Consider the following 15,560-nt stretch of genomic DNA (forward strand, 5'->3'; position numbering starts at 1 on the left):
AAGGGCATGTACCTTGGTTGCGGGCACATCGCCAGTGGGGTGTGTGCAGGAGGTAGCTGATCGATGTTTCTCTCTCATCGATGTTTCTAACTCTCTATCCCTCTCTCTTCCTCTCTGTAAAAAATCAATAAAAAAATATTTTTTAAAAAAAAGATAAAGGGAAAATCTTGAAGGCAGAAGAAAAAAAAAGGATAAAGGAAAGATATAAATATTGACTGACATTCATCAGGGTGTACACACACACAGAGAGAGAGAGAGAGAGAGAGAGCGCGCGCAGAAGACAGTGGAATGACTAGAGCAGTGGTCGCCAATCTTTTGGACCTCACAGAACACCAGTGGTCCACGGACCACCGGTTGGCAACCGCTGGACTAGAGCACTAAAGGCAAAAACAAACAAACAAACAAACAAACCAAAAAACAAAAATTAAAAAAAAAAACACCAAGCTAAGATGCTGTATTCTGAAAAAATATACATCAAGAATGAAGGCATTTTCAGATAAAAGGAAACTAAGAGAATTAATTCATCATTACCACAGCCACACTATAAAAACACCAGAATTCTTAAGCGTGAAGTAAAATTATGCTAGATGGAAATTCAAAACATCAAAAAATAGTAGTGAGTAAATATAAGAGAAATTTTACCCTCTCCAAAACTTTAAAGAACATGTGACTGTTTATAGCAAAAAGTATAACACTGTATTGTGACGTTTATTAACATATTTAGATACAATATATATGATATATAACCTGTATGGTTACAAAGGACCAGGGGAGGGGAGAGTGCAACTGTGTAGTTTCAAGGTTCTTACCCTTTAAAAGTATTGCATTACTAAGTACCGTATTTTCCGGCGTATAAGACTGGGCGTATAAGATTTTCCTGGGTTAAAAAGTTGTCTTAAAAAAAAAAAAATGTTGTCTTATACGTCGGAAAATACGGTACCTGACACTCTATTCATGAGAGAGACTTGGGCGAAAAGCCTATTTACTATTACTAGATTGCAAAAATATAAGAATGTACATTGAAATCTCTTGAAGGACCATGGAAATGATGCAAAAGGCAATTGTTAAAATAGTCAATAAAAAATTAAAATGGAATTATAAAAATTAAAAAAAAACTAGTTAACCCCAAAAGGAGGGAAAGGTAAAATAGAATTTTAAAAATTAAAAAAACTAGTTATCCCCAAAAAGAGGGAAAGGAGGAGTAGAGTAACAGCGAAACAAAACAAAAACAGATAAACAAAAGCAGAGCTAAACAGAGGAAACACATAATAAAATTGCATACCTTTATATCTAACCATATCATAAATCCAACTACATAAACAAATTGGATTAAACATTCCAATTAAAAGGGAGAGAATTTCACACTAGACACAAAAAACGGTCTCCCTCTCTATGCTCTTTTAGAAGAGATACACATTAAGATACATAACATCTGAACAAGATTAACAACCACCTTAACTTAAACGTTTATAGAATACTAGTAGCCCATTTGCAGGAAAATCCTGCAAGCGGCTGTTGCGGCCACGTGCGCTGCTGCTGCCGCTGCCGCTGCCGCCGCCTTTGCGGCCACCACGCCTGCACCTGCTCGCCACTGCCGCCCGCCCCGCTCCGCCCCGTTCCACCCCGCTCTGCCCCGCCCGGGCTTTCCCTCTGGCAGCCACCTTGCTTTCCGCTTTTCCTCCCTCTTCCTTCTAAGTTGTCTTCAGTCTTCACGCCTCCCTCTCTCAGCGTATGCAAATTAACCGCCATCTTTGTTGGGTAATTTGCATACTCGCCCTGATTGGCTGGTGAGTGTGGCTTTGGCTGGTGGGCGTGGCTTGGGCGTAGTGAAGGTGCGGTCAATTTGCATATTACTATTTTATTAGGTAGGATTGCACACAACTGCAAAATACACATTCTTTTCAAGAGCAAATGGTGCATTCACCAGAACAGACTATATGAATGGATTATAAAAGTCTTAATAAATTAAAAAAAAAATCAGAGTATATTTTTGACCACAATGGAATTAAGAATAATAAGCTATCTAGAAAAAAACAACACATAAATAATCCATAGTTTAAAGAAGAAATCAAACAACAAATTTTTATAATATTTCAACCTGAATAACGAAATGCAACATATAAAAATTTGTGAAATGAAGCTAAAGCAGTATTTAAGATGTGTGTTTTAAAAGGAAAAAAAGGCAAAACCATTCTACCCTTAAGAACTAGGGGTGAAGCCCAGTCAGCATGGCTCAGTGATTGAGCATCAACCTATGAACCAGGAGATTAAGGTTTGATTCCAGGTCAGGGCACATGCCAGGCTCAACCCCCAATAGGGGGTATGTAGGAGGCAGCTGATCAATGATTCTCATTCTCTCTCCCCTCCTCTGTCTCTCCTCCTCCTCCTCCTCTCTGAAATCAATTATACAAAAAAAACTAGTGGTGGAGGGTAAAGTATACCCAAAGTAAGTAGTTGGAAGAAAATAAAAATCTTTTATTTAAAAAGATTAACAAAACAAAGTTGGAGTACTGACACTACCGGATTTCAAAATTTGCTATGAAACAGTACAGTAACCGTGATGGTGTAGTATGGCATAGATAGACATACAGATCAATGCAAGAGAAAAGGTTGGAGATAAATATTGAATCCCAAACTCTCACATCATAGCCCCAAAATAATTTTATTTGTCCTATAGGCATCTATATTAATAAAAGGGTAATATGTTAATTAGACCGGACATCCTTCCGGACAAAGCCACAGTGGCGGGGGCCGAGGCAGAGGCGGTTAGGAGCTATCAGGCCGGCAGGGGAGCAGTTAGGGGGCGGCCATTAGGGAGCAGCCAGGCCGGCAAGCAGAGGCAGTTAGGGGCAATGAGGCAGGCAGGCAGGCGAGCGGTTAGGAGCCAGTGGTCCCACAGGGATCATGCCTAAACCAGCAGTCGGACATCCCCCGAGGGGTCCTAGATTGGAGAAGGTGCAGGCTGGGCTGAAGGAACCCCCGCCTGTGCATGAATTTTGTGCACTGGGCCTCTAGTCTATATAATAAAACCCTAACTGACTGTTATGGTGGAATGACCAGAACCAGTTGCTATGATGCACAATGACCACCAAGGGGCAGACACTCAATGCAGGAGCGCCACTGAGGGGAGTGCCACTGAGGGGAGCGCCACTCAGCCAGAAGCTGGGCTCACAACTGGTGAGCGCAGCAACGGTGGCAGGAGCCTCTCTCGCCTCAATGGCAGCTCTAAGGAGCAGCAAGCTGAGCAGTAAAGAGCAGCGAGCAGGTGGGTGGTAAGGAGCGAGAGGTCCTGAACTGCGAGAGGGATGCCCTACTGCGAGCAGGCCGGGCTGAGGCACCCCCCCCAGCACATGAATTTCGTGCACCAGGCCTCTACTAAGCATATAAAAGCTAAAGCTTCTAGATGAAAGGAACAGGACACAGACAGCAATATCCATAAGAAAAAAAATTGAGAAATTAAGACTATACCAAAATTAAAATTTTCCACTGAAGAGAAATCCCCATTAAAGAAAATGAATAGGGAAGCCACAGACCAGGTAAAATATTCACAAAACATGTATCTGACAAAGGACTCAGTTCCAGAATACATAAGTAATTATATATAATATTTTAGAGAAAAACATTTTTTTAAATGGGCAAAATATTGGAACATTCCGCAAAGAAAGATATACAAATCGGCAATAAACACCTGAAAAAGTGCTTAATTCCCAATAGTCAACAGAGAAATGCAATTTAAAACCAAAATGAGATACAACTACACATCTAATAGAATAGCTAAAATTAAAAAGACTGGCAACATCAAATATTGCTAAGGCTGTGGAACAAGTAGTAGTCTCAAACATTGCTGATAAGAATATAAAAATGGTATAACCACTTTGGAAAAAAATCTATAAAAATAATCATATATCTACCCAATGACTTAAAAATTATTTTCCTAGATATTCACCTAAGAGAAATAAAAACATGTCTACAAAAAGTCTTAATGGTGTTCATAATATTACAACCCATCATAATGCAAATGAATAAACTGTGCTATATTCATGCAATGGAATTACAACAGATCTATGGGGAAAACTTCCAATATAAAAAGGTAATATAAAAATAAATTTAAAAAGAAAATTAAAGAACAGAAGAAAAGTTCAAAGAAACAGTAGAACCCAAACAAAAAAAGGTACAGTAGAATTGAAAAGAATACTTGATAATCAATTTAGTTCATTAAGATAAATCCAAAGCAAATAAAAATTTCTAGAACCAAAAAAGGTAACTTTATATTGAAAAGGTCCAGAAGGCCTATCATAATACACAAACAAACAAAATATCAAGGTACACCTCTTTCAATTTTAAAAAACACCAGAGCCTAGCCGGTAGGCTCAGTGGTTAAGCATCGACCTATGAACCAGGAGGTCATGGTTTGATTCCTGGTCAGGGCACATGCCCGGATTGTGGGCTCCACACCCAGCAAGGGAGTGTGTGAGGCAACCAGTCAGTGATTTTCTCTCATCATTGATGTTTCTATCTCTCTCTCCCTCTCCCTTCCCCTCTGAAATCAATAAAAATATATTAGAAAAAAAATACCAGAGATAAACAGAAAATTCTAAAATCAACTAGATAGAAAAAATAAGAGTAAGAATGATACTTGTAAAGAGGTACCATCTCACATCTATCAAAAAGGCTATCATTAACAAATCAACAAATGACAAGTGCTGGCGAGGATGGGAGAAAAAGGAACCCTCGTGCACTGCTGGTGGGAATGCAGACTGGTGCAGCCACTGTGGAGAACAGTATGGAGTTTCCTCAAAAAACTAAAAATGGAACTCCCATTTGACCCAGTGATACCACCTCTAGAAATATATCCCAAGAAATCAGAAACACCAATCAGAAAGGATATATGCATCCTATGTTCATAGCGGGACAATTTACCATAGCAAAGATTTGGAAACAGCCTAAATGCCCATCAGCAGATGAGTGGATTAGAAAACTGTGGTACATCCTCACAATGGAATACTACGCTGCTGTAAAAAAGAAGGAATTTTACCATTTGCAGCAGCATGGATGGGACTGGAGAGCATTATGCTAAGGTAAGGGAAGTAAGCCAGTCAGAGAAAGATAAATATCACATGATCTCACTCATTTGTGGAATATAATGAATAATATAAACTGATGAACAAAAACAGATCCAGAGACAGAGAAGCATCGATCAGATGCTCAAACCTCAGAGGGAAGGTAGGGGAGGCTGGGGGTAAGGGGGAAAGATCAACCAAAGGACTTGTATGCATGCATATAAGCCTAACCAATGGACACAGACACAAGGGGGGGTGAGGGCATGAGCGGTAATCAATAAAGAAAGAAAAAAAAGAATACTTGTCTTCTCAACAACACTTGAAAACTGGAGGACAATGACAAATCAAGATTTTGAAAGAAATGTTTTACAATTCAGAATTATATATTCAGACCAGTTATAAATAAAAAGTGAGGACAGACCAATACATTTTCAGGCATTTGAAATTGCAAAATAATTATCACTTTGGATAATGTTGCAGGAAATTTCTGAAGGATGTGCTTCATGAAAATAAGGGCAAAGCAAGGACACGAGTTCCAAAAAAAGTGAATTCCTAAAATGATAGCAAAGACAAGTCCAGAACAACTGTGTACCAGGCACAGAGGGAACAAGTCCAGTTTGGAGCAAAAAGGAATACTGAGGGTGTGGGAAAGGATAAATCATCTGATAGGTGATGTGGGAAAACTTGTATGGAGAGTTTTTGAATAACATAAGACGACTTAGTCAAATGTACAAAGAAACTAAAGCAATGAGATGTTGTAATTATTCTAGGGGGAAAAAGTTGTAGAGAAAAGGAAAACAATATAGCATATTGTGGCTCAGCAGTAACAAAACTTTAGTTACAACAATGAAAAGACGGTGTGGATTAAACAAAAAACTACATTGGAATGATGAAGGAAAAAGTCATAAAGATACTAATTTCTCTTCTACCATAATAAGACAAATGATTTGTTCAATTTCATATCTCAAAATCCATGCCTTCAGAAGTTATGTCTATTGAGAAAAACAGATAAACAAAGTAAACAAACATGATTACAGGTAGAGCAAAACATTAGTCCAAAAAATAGAGAATGAGTGTTGGGGTGGGAATAGTGGTCAGGGATGGCCTCTCTCAGGAGTGACATTTGGTCAGAAATCTGAACCATTTGAAGGGACAAGAGTGTTCCAGAAAACGAGGGGCAGATAGATGGTAAGGTTAAGTGTCCTATGTTTGAAACCAGCAAAAAGTCCAGAATTAAGAGCACAATAAGGTAAAGAGAGAAATGAAAGACACCAGATCTGAGCAGTCAGAACAATAACAATGTCATAAAAAGCTGGCTATCAGTGCTCATTGATAAGTGTGTCAAAGTAATCAGTCTTGTACCTTAAATTAATTGTGTACTTTGTAATAGCTTTACTTAAGCAACACATGCTTTAGTATGCTTATTCCCAGAAAGGTATCAAATTTATGAAGAGATGCTTAGTGCTCTAAAATGTTACAAGGAAAAAAGATGGACGTGAGGCGAATAATACAAGATAAGGGAAAGGAGTATTTAAGGTAAGTAGTTCTCAACTCTGGCTGTACATCTGAATTATCCTGGCACTGATGCCCAGTCCACCCCACCCCATTCTGATTGAACTGGTCTGAGGTGGGGCCTTGGGCATATTCTAATCTACAACCAAGATTGAGTGATTTGAGTATCTCTGGATTAGATGTGCTATAGTGGTTAAAATGGAAAATGCTGAGGTTGTCGTTAACTTTGTCAATACAGAAAGTAAAACCAGAGGCATGGAAACATGGAATAGGCTGATGAATGTCAGAGGGAAGGGGGAGAGGGGCCCAAAGGAACCCAGCAACCACCTTGCATTGCATACGTGCATTACCTGTGGACACAGACGATAGGGCGGTGAAGGAATCAGGGGGAGAGGGGCAATGGGGGGACATCTGTGATACTCTCAACAATAAAGATTTAAGAAAAGAATGGTTGCATCTTATAAAGTGAAAAAAGAAAGTATAAATACAAGACTACTAAAATAGCAATCCCTTGCTACAAAATAACACACCATGACTAAACTCTTCAACTGCTCCCATGGCTTGCTCTGTATAAAGTCTTCGTCAACATACAAGGCCCTCTGTGATCTGGTTCCCCTGGCTACCTTTCCAACCTCATCTCCTCTAACTCCCCCACAGGCAAACTAAAATACAGCCAAACTAAACTATTTTCAGCTTCCTTCCATGTACCAAACTGTTTAATTCCTCTCCCATTGCATATTATTAGTCCTTCTGCCTAAAATAACATGCCCCTTCTACTCAGTCTGCCTAACATGCCTTAGTTATAAACTCCTACTTATTATGGAAGTCCAACTATACCTTTTCCTGTAGTCTTCCAGGAACCACATTAGAAAAATTAATCATTTTCTTCTGGTACCATCACCACACTTTTATACATATCAGTTAATAATTTATCACATTTGATTTTTTTCCTACTTCTTTCTGTTATGTACCGATGTTTGAGCATTATGAGAGCAAGTAACTGTATCTTTTCTGTTTGTCTTTAAATCTTTGTATCTCCTATGTTTAACTCTAAAGACTGCTTTACGCCCTATGCCCATGAATGAATGAGAATAAAATGACAGAAAAACCACTAGTACTCAATATACAGCAGGAAAGTTAAAGTCTAAATAGTAATGAGGATTTACTATGAACAGTTATGTGACTATAAAAGCAGCCCATAAATACGTTTCCTCATCTCCCGAGTTTTCCCTTTATATTCTCCAGTCCCTTTTAATCTGATTAAGGAAGATTGGAACAAACAAACAAAACTAATAAAGAGCAGCAATAAAATAGAGAGGGGAGAAAGAGGAATGGGACAGATTACCAGGGAGAACCAACGACTTAGGTAATATTTTATTTCTTTAAACTACAGGAAAAATAAGCAGATGGTTATTATATGGATCTTTATACTTTTTAGCATGTCTTAAAAGTGCTGCTTTATATAGTAGCGAATTTATGTAACAAGGATTAGAAAATATGAACTGCTGAAAAAATAATACATTAAAGTATGGATAATATTCATAAGGTGTTAAACTCTGACCACTTTAAAATCACTTGAAAAGTGTGGTAATTGGCCCCAGCAGGTTTGGCTCAGTGAATAGAGCCTCGGCCTTCAGACCAAAGGGTCCCGGATTCGATTCCAGGTCAAGGGCATGTACCTGGGTTACAGACTCCTCCACCGCCTGGGCCCTGGATGTAACACATCGATGTTTCTCTCTGTCTTTCCCTCTCTCTTCTACTCTCTCTAAAAATCAATGGAAAAATATCCTTGGGTGAAGATGAACAACAACAAAAGGTGTGGTAATTGAATATGCCTACATATGTATATGCATATATATTTATAACCTTGGAAAAGATTATTTTAGTGTTCTTACCAATCTGTGGAACAAGTGAACTAAAACCACTTCATTGTCTTCACTTCTTAAATCCTGATAAAAGATACCACATTAACAGTAACATATTGGTATCATCCTAAAACAGTTTTTTATTATGTCCAGGTATTAAATTCGAAATGAAACTAGTTGAATTGAAAAACTAGTTTCAATTACTAAGAAAAATATTAAAAGAATACCTAAAACTTTACCTATTGTCGCCTTTTTTGTTTGTTTGTTTGGGTATTTTCCCTTTTCAGAAGACATCACATTTCATTCTCAGACTCAGAACAGGTTTTACAACTTGTTGGCCCTTTGGACTTGCAACTTCTAGATGTCTCATAACCAGTTCTAGAGTAATACGGACACGCACACCCTACCCAGAGCCAAAGCCTTTGGTTTTCTAACGTCTAGGAAAGGAATAAATATGGATTTAGGCTGAAGGTTTCCAGAAAGCCGTGTATCTGAAAGGGACGCCTCGTTCCAGAGTCCTGGAGAGTAGGCGGCATCAGAGAGAACGTGAAGAAGGCGCATTGGCTTAAAGAGCAGGTCGAAAACAAAGCAGCACTAGTTTAAAAAAAAAAAAAAAAAGTCGATCAGTTTCAGGGCGGACACTTATCCTGCCTGGGGCAAGACTTGGGATGTTGGATTAGAGACCTAAAAGGCACCCCAAATGCCTCCGGGTACCAATCGGTGTTTTCCGCTGAGCTTCGCCAATATCCAAAGACCCTAAGTTTGGATTCCGGGACACCAATGCCTCCCTTCCGGACTCCCCATTTCTCCCACACGCCAGCTCTCCCGCACCCTCTCCAGCCCGAAGACCGAACGTCTCCCCGCTCCCCGGACTCAGTCACTTCTCGGCGACAGCCCGGCCTGCGGCGGCGCCTTCGGCGGCAGACCCCCCTCCGCGGGCTCGGGCCGCGGCGCAGCTCCCTCCTCTCACCTTGGTTACAGAAGAGGCTCCACAGTTTGGCGAAGATGAGCCCCATCATGAGCACCGGGGCCGGCCGCGGGGTCCCTCAGCAGCAGGTGCCGCTGCGCGGGGCCCCTCCGCGGCGCGGGCAGGGAGTCCGAAGGGGAAGCGGCTGGGACGGCGCCGAGAGGGCACGCGGTGGCCCAGGAGCGGCGATCGGCCGTTCGGCTGCCGGTCCGAAGGCGCCGCGCCGAGTCCCGTCCGCAGAGTCCTTTGTTCCGAGCCCCGTGAACCCAACGCCGACCCGTAGTTCCCTCGGCCTGAACCCACCTACCCCCCCAAATCCGCCACCAGACCCAGACCCCGCCTTCGCTCCGCCTCCGCGCCCGACCTCGGGACCACCCATCGCCGGAAGGACGGCACCTGACGTAGCGCGCTGACGTCAGCCGACGCCTTCGACGTGGCGTTTCCTCCGGTTTCCTTTCCGGGGTGCCGGCTCCGGCGGCCAGGGGTGGAGGGGGAGGTGGGGAGGAGTGGGAGGTGGGGAGTTTCCCTCTCGTCACCGCTGAGAGCCGCGCCGGGTTCCCTTTGTGCACGATCTGCGGTCGGCAGGTGCGTCCCCGCCTCCACACCGGGCCGCGCGCAGTTTCCGGGCGCTGCCTCCCTTTGCTGCACAGAAGCGGCAAGTGCCAACTGACCTCTGCCTGGCTCCCTGTGCTGATGGCAGACAGGGGTTCCGCCCGGATTCTTCACTGAATCGACTTGATTGGGAGAGAATCCATGAAATAAGAAAATAACTTAGTTTTTGAAGTGTTGATTGGAAATAACTTCTTTTAATTAAAATGGAATCCCAGCAGTCTCTCCAGTTAAACAAAATAGAAAACCCACAAGTGCTGTACTTGAAGTAAAGCAAAAAAATGTCATGGGGGGAAAAAGTCAAGCTAGGGATTAAGATGTATATACTGAATATAACTTAGAAAAAACTATGACAAGCTAAGTTCAGTAAATACTTATAAGAACTGGCTGCAGCTGGAATTTAACTCAATTTATTACTCAGTTAACTCAGAAATCTGTGTGTATATAAACCAATTTGCTACATAATCGGTTCACTTCCATTTTCTTTTTCATGGTTAGTTTCTAACAAATTTAGACGCTTCACAACCTCAGATAAAATGTAACTAATTACCCTGAAACTAGTTTTAAGGAGCGAACTTAATTGAAAAGACTCTGGATTTTATTCAGGTGGTAGATTTTACCACCGTACCAAGTCCTTTTAACGTGCCAAACTATAGGCATAGCCTTGATTTATTGCTCTTTGCTTTATTGTTCATTGTAGTTATATTGCAATGTTTTTACTAGACCCTCCACCAGCAAAATTATTTCAACTTGATGAAGACTCAGATAATGGTTAGCATTTTTTAGCAATAAAGTAAGGTAGGTACATTGTTATTTTTTTAAAGATATAATACTATTGCACACTTAATATAGTGTAAACATAACTTTTATGTGCACTGGGAAACCAAAAATCTCATGATTTGCTTTATTGTGGTGGGCTGGAAACAAATCCATGATACCTCACAGGTATGCCTATATTTCATTACCTGTACAGAGAGACATATATGATTTATGTCCTCCCAGTGTTATGATTCAAAGACCCTTTAAGCTTTATATATAGGATAATGTGCTACAACTCTCTGATATTAAAGGCAAGTTTTAACCTCATACATAGAGGAAACTGTACATATGCAAATTAGTTTAACTTTCATGACCATACTTTGGCCTGCAAATGAAAATGTTTGTGTTAATAGAGATTTAAAGGAACGTTTTCTAGTCCTAATTTTATTAAACAATTAAGTTTAGATTTTGTAACTTAGCTTCAATTATTACACATTGATATAAACTACATTCTTTTTTTCTGGCTTTCAGATTTCTAAGAAACAGTATCCGAAAAAAGCATTTTTTGCAGAGCCTTGAAACAAAAAACCCCCACCCCAATTATACATTCCTTAAATATTTTTATGGTTGGCCTAAAATGATACTTTAGAGACAATAAATCTAAATTATTGTTTCACTTTTAATTAGGTGGAATGATTATATTTGAGCAACACTGCAGATTTTTTATTGGTTCTACTCTTTTGAAATGTATGAACTGCGACACCCCACCAAATCGCAGCCAACGCTGCCAAGACCCCATAGTGCAAAATGTGGCCCTCAGCCCAGCCCAGCCCAGCCCAGCCAGGAAAAGGTTGCTGTGGGTGCCGGGTAATGACATCACATAGCAACGCCGGCTTCTTCTCCCTAGTGACTAGCCTCCTGTAGTTTCTTCAGCCCAGGAATAGGACTTGCTTTATAGCCAGGTGCAAATATTTTACACTTTAACCAAACATTTGTGAAACGTTTTCCCGTGCCTCATCTCATTTGATCCTCACAAAAGTCCTGGAGTAGGCAGATAGGAGACTTGGAAGAATCCTATTTTCTTTTCATTAGTCAGAAAATGGAGATTTAGAAAGTTTAGAAACTTGACCTGACTGAAAAGAAGTAAAAAATGGTGGAACTTGAAAATGTCTTCAGGTTTTCTCACTGCACAGAATATAGTTAAACACTGCTGCAGTTAAATATTTTACCCTTTGTTCTCCCTGCGTGATCTACAATAATAATCTGCTGCATGTTGATATTTACTGTGTGTTGCTGACAATTACCTGAAAGAGAAGTTGGGGTGCTTCACTGGGCTGGAAAAAGTTTAGCTACATCAGAAAGTAGGTCTTCTTTAGCATGTTTCTTTAGATATAGCATGTTTATTCTATATCTAAAAGGCATGTTTATTCTATATCTATAAAAGGCTAAGTTGACACGCGCATGAGCGATACATATAAAGCTGTCGCTGGCGCCAATTGCATGGATGTGTTTCAATCTGTCATTGTTGATCGTGAATTTGGTTGACACTTCTATTATAGAGAATGGGCGAATAGCGATATTAAAATAGTTCTTCTAATTAATTTCCTGTCAATGAGAATGAATCTGTGCACCAGGACACTAGTTGATGTTAGAAAAAAATACAGATTAGTTCATTGTACATTTTTTTCAGTATATAAATTATAGTAGGAATACTTGTCAATAATTCAATCAAACTAGAGAATTCTGAGTAATATGCTTTTTAAATGTAGTACTTTTAACACCTTTGTGATTTTTTTCTTAAAAAACATCACTTTAAGAACTTTTAAAAACTAACTTCAGTGTAGCTCTTGATCCAAAGGAGGGAACACTGTTCTATGGAATGTTACAAATTAAATATATCTTTAATTAAATAAGAAAAATGCAATAAAGGAGAATGATAATGCAACCATTAGGATTATAACGTATTTTCTGAAGCGTTCATAGGAAATAACTTTCTTTAATTGAAATGAATGCCAGTAATCTTTCTCTCCAGTTCAACACATCTTAAGAAAAAGATACAAATGGTGTACTTAGAGCAAAACAAGCTGAAATTTCAAGGAAAAAAAATTTCAAATAACAAGGGAATTAAAAAATCTGATATCCTATCTAATATTCCTTAGAAGGAACTATTCTAAATTAACTTCAGATAGTACTTGGAAGAACTGGCTATAGCTGGAATTGAATTCAATTTATTACTCAGTTAACTTAAGATAAATTACGTAGCTTGAACCTAAAGCCCAGGGACAGCATGTTCTGCCAACTAGGAAAGAAACACTTTTTTTGTTGTTGTTAATCCTCACCAGAGGAAATTTTCTTCCATTAATTTTTAGAGAGATAAACATCCATGTGAAAGAGACATCGATTGGTTGCCTCTGGCACCCACCCTGGGGCAGGATTGAACCAGGTATGTATCCTTGACTAGGAATCGAACCCAATACCCTTTGGTGCACGGGCTAATGCTCTACCCACTGACCTACATTGTCCAGGGCAAAACTTAAGACTCTTAAAAAGAAATCAGAACAAAACTTTCCTAGCCCTGGCCAGTTTGGCTCAGTGGATAGAGAGTTGGCCTGTGGACTGAAGGATCCCCGGTTCGACTCTGGTCAAGGGCACATGCCTGTGTTGTGGGCTTGATCCTCAGTGGAGGGTATACAGGAGGCAGCCAATAGAGGATTCTCATCATTGATGTTTCTAGCTCTCCTCCTTTCCTCTCTGAAATCAATAAATATACATATATATATGTATATATGTATATATATGTATTTGTGTGTGTGTATGTGTGTATATATATATATATATATGTATATGTATATGTATGTATATATATATAAAGGCCAACTCTCCTAAACCTTTAAGATAATGTTCACTGTGATTTTAGCCTAGTTGGTCAGTTTCCAGATGAGTTGAGATTGATAGATTTCCAGCCTTTCTAGACTTATTTTTTCCTAATACCCTCATGCCTTCTCATGAAATTAAATATTGAGGAATAGTTGAGTTTATTATGTGTGTGTGGTTTGTGTGTGTATGTAATGTTAAGATTTGGAGCATTGTGCCCTAACTGGTTTGGCTCAGTGGACAGAGCGTCAGCCTGTGGACTGAAAGGTCCCAGATTCGATTCCGGTCAAGGGCATGTACCTTGGTTGTAGGCACATCACCAGTAGGAGGTGTGCGGGAGGCGGCTGATCGATGTTTCTCTCTTATCAATGTTTCATGACTCTCTGTCCCTCTCTCTTCCTCTCTGTAGAAATCAATAAAATATATATTTTAAAAAAGATTTGGATCATTGCAAACAGATTTAACACTATAAGCTTAGATCTAAGATTATTTTTGTCTCTCTCCCATATTGGGGGCCATATTATCCCATTGAGAACAACAGCCTAAATACTTATAGGGACCTTCCTTCACTTAGACCAGGGGTCCTCAAACTTTTTAAACAGGGGGCCAGTTCACTGTCCCTCAGACGGTTGGAGGGCCGGACTATAGTTTTAAAAAAACTATGAACAAATTCCTATGCACACTGCACATATCTTATTTTGAAGTAAAAAAAAACAAAACGGCAAAAACACCCGCATGTGGCCCGCGGGCCGTAGTTTGAGGACGCCTGACTTAGACAATATGTATTCACTGTGCCAATTTCAGGTTTGTAATATGCTTTTATTGGACCCAACATTAGAACACCAAAGGCCTCTCAATTAGCATAGTGGTCAACACAATAATGTCTAGCCAAGGATAGTTTAAGTGTCTTCAGCACTGTTCACAGGTGCTGAACTAGTGAACTGATTTCCAGCAAATATGTACTTTATCAGCATTTTCTTTCTCTACTAGTTCACACAGATGTCCATCCACTATTTATCTAGCCATTCACTACTTGAGTGCCTATTATGTGTTAGGCCCTGAGTATCAAGGGATATGATAAAGGCTTTATACTCTCTGAGTTTATGATCTAGTTCAATTTGTTCCTCCCTCTCTCTAACTCCTAAATACTGATACTGATTCCAACCATTATTGGTGCTATGGTCACCACAACGTCGAGGCTGCAGGTTCCTTTGGCAATGTCTGGTCTAGACATTTTCCTAATCACTTGCAGATGACTTAAGCACGGAAGAATCCCATGAACTTACTGAAGAAGTATGCCATGGTGGAAAGAGTAGCTAGTGGCTTTAGAAACCAGGTGGCTATGATGATCTGTATCCTGACATTCTCACTAATTGTGAGGCTGTGGGGTTATTTCAGCTCCCTTAGACTTGTTGTAGTCTTGTTTTACTCGTGTGTAAAAGAGATAATAACCCCCTTGCAAGGTTGTGTAGCATAGTGGCTAGAAGTTAAAATATATATATTTTTACAGAATCTGGTTGATGTAGCATTTAAAAAAATATGTTCATGTGAGAATTAAAGAGAAAGGACCCCAGGAAAAACTGTTTCCTATGGTTATGTGTTAATGATTACAGTAACGGCAAAAAAACACTTAAGTCAAGGAGATAGGAGAATTATTTTTAGTTTCCCAATCAATCACAAAATGACTCAGTGACTTTCATTAGGTACCTTCTCCCTTTGAATCTTTTTCTTCATCTGTAGAATAAAAAGCTTATGCCAAAGGTCTCCCGAGCTTTCGAATATAAAGCAACTAGTTAGAAATACTACCTGTGGGCTTTTACGTTTTACCTGAGCGTCCATTAGGCCAGCTTTTGAAAACTTGAATAATGTTGACTCCCAATTGAAGTCAGAGCTGTAGGCCTGAAAAAGGTAATT

The 15,560-nt window shown here is 39.8% G+C and overlaps 1 protein-coding gene across 1 annotated transcript in view; it reads right to left on the reverse strand.

Annotated features, from left to right (window-relative positions):
• The window catches only part of ARL5B (ARF like GTPase 5B), a 33,285-nt gene extending 23,530 nt beyond the window's left edge, over positions 1 to 9,755 (reverse strand). The window contains exon 1 of the mRNA XM_079767081.1: positions 9,408 to 9,755. Within this exon, the coding sequence (XP_079623207.1) occupies positions 9,408 to 9,456 (49 nt within the window). The 5' untranslated portion in view covers positions 9,457 to 9,755. The remainder of the gene's footprint in view (positions 1 to 9,407) is intronic.
• Between the last annotated feature and the right edge of the window lie 5,805 nt (positions 9,756 to 15,560).

The sequence above is a fragment of the Cnephaeus nilssonii genome (assembly GCF_951640355.1).
Source record: "Cnephaeus nilssonii genome assembly, chromosome: 1".
Classification (NCBI taxonomy): Eukaryota; Metazoa; Chordata; class Mammalia; order Chiroptera; family Vespertilionidae; genus Cnephaeus; species Cnephaeus nilssonii.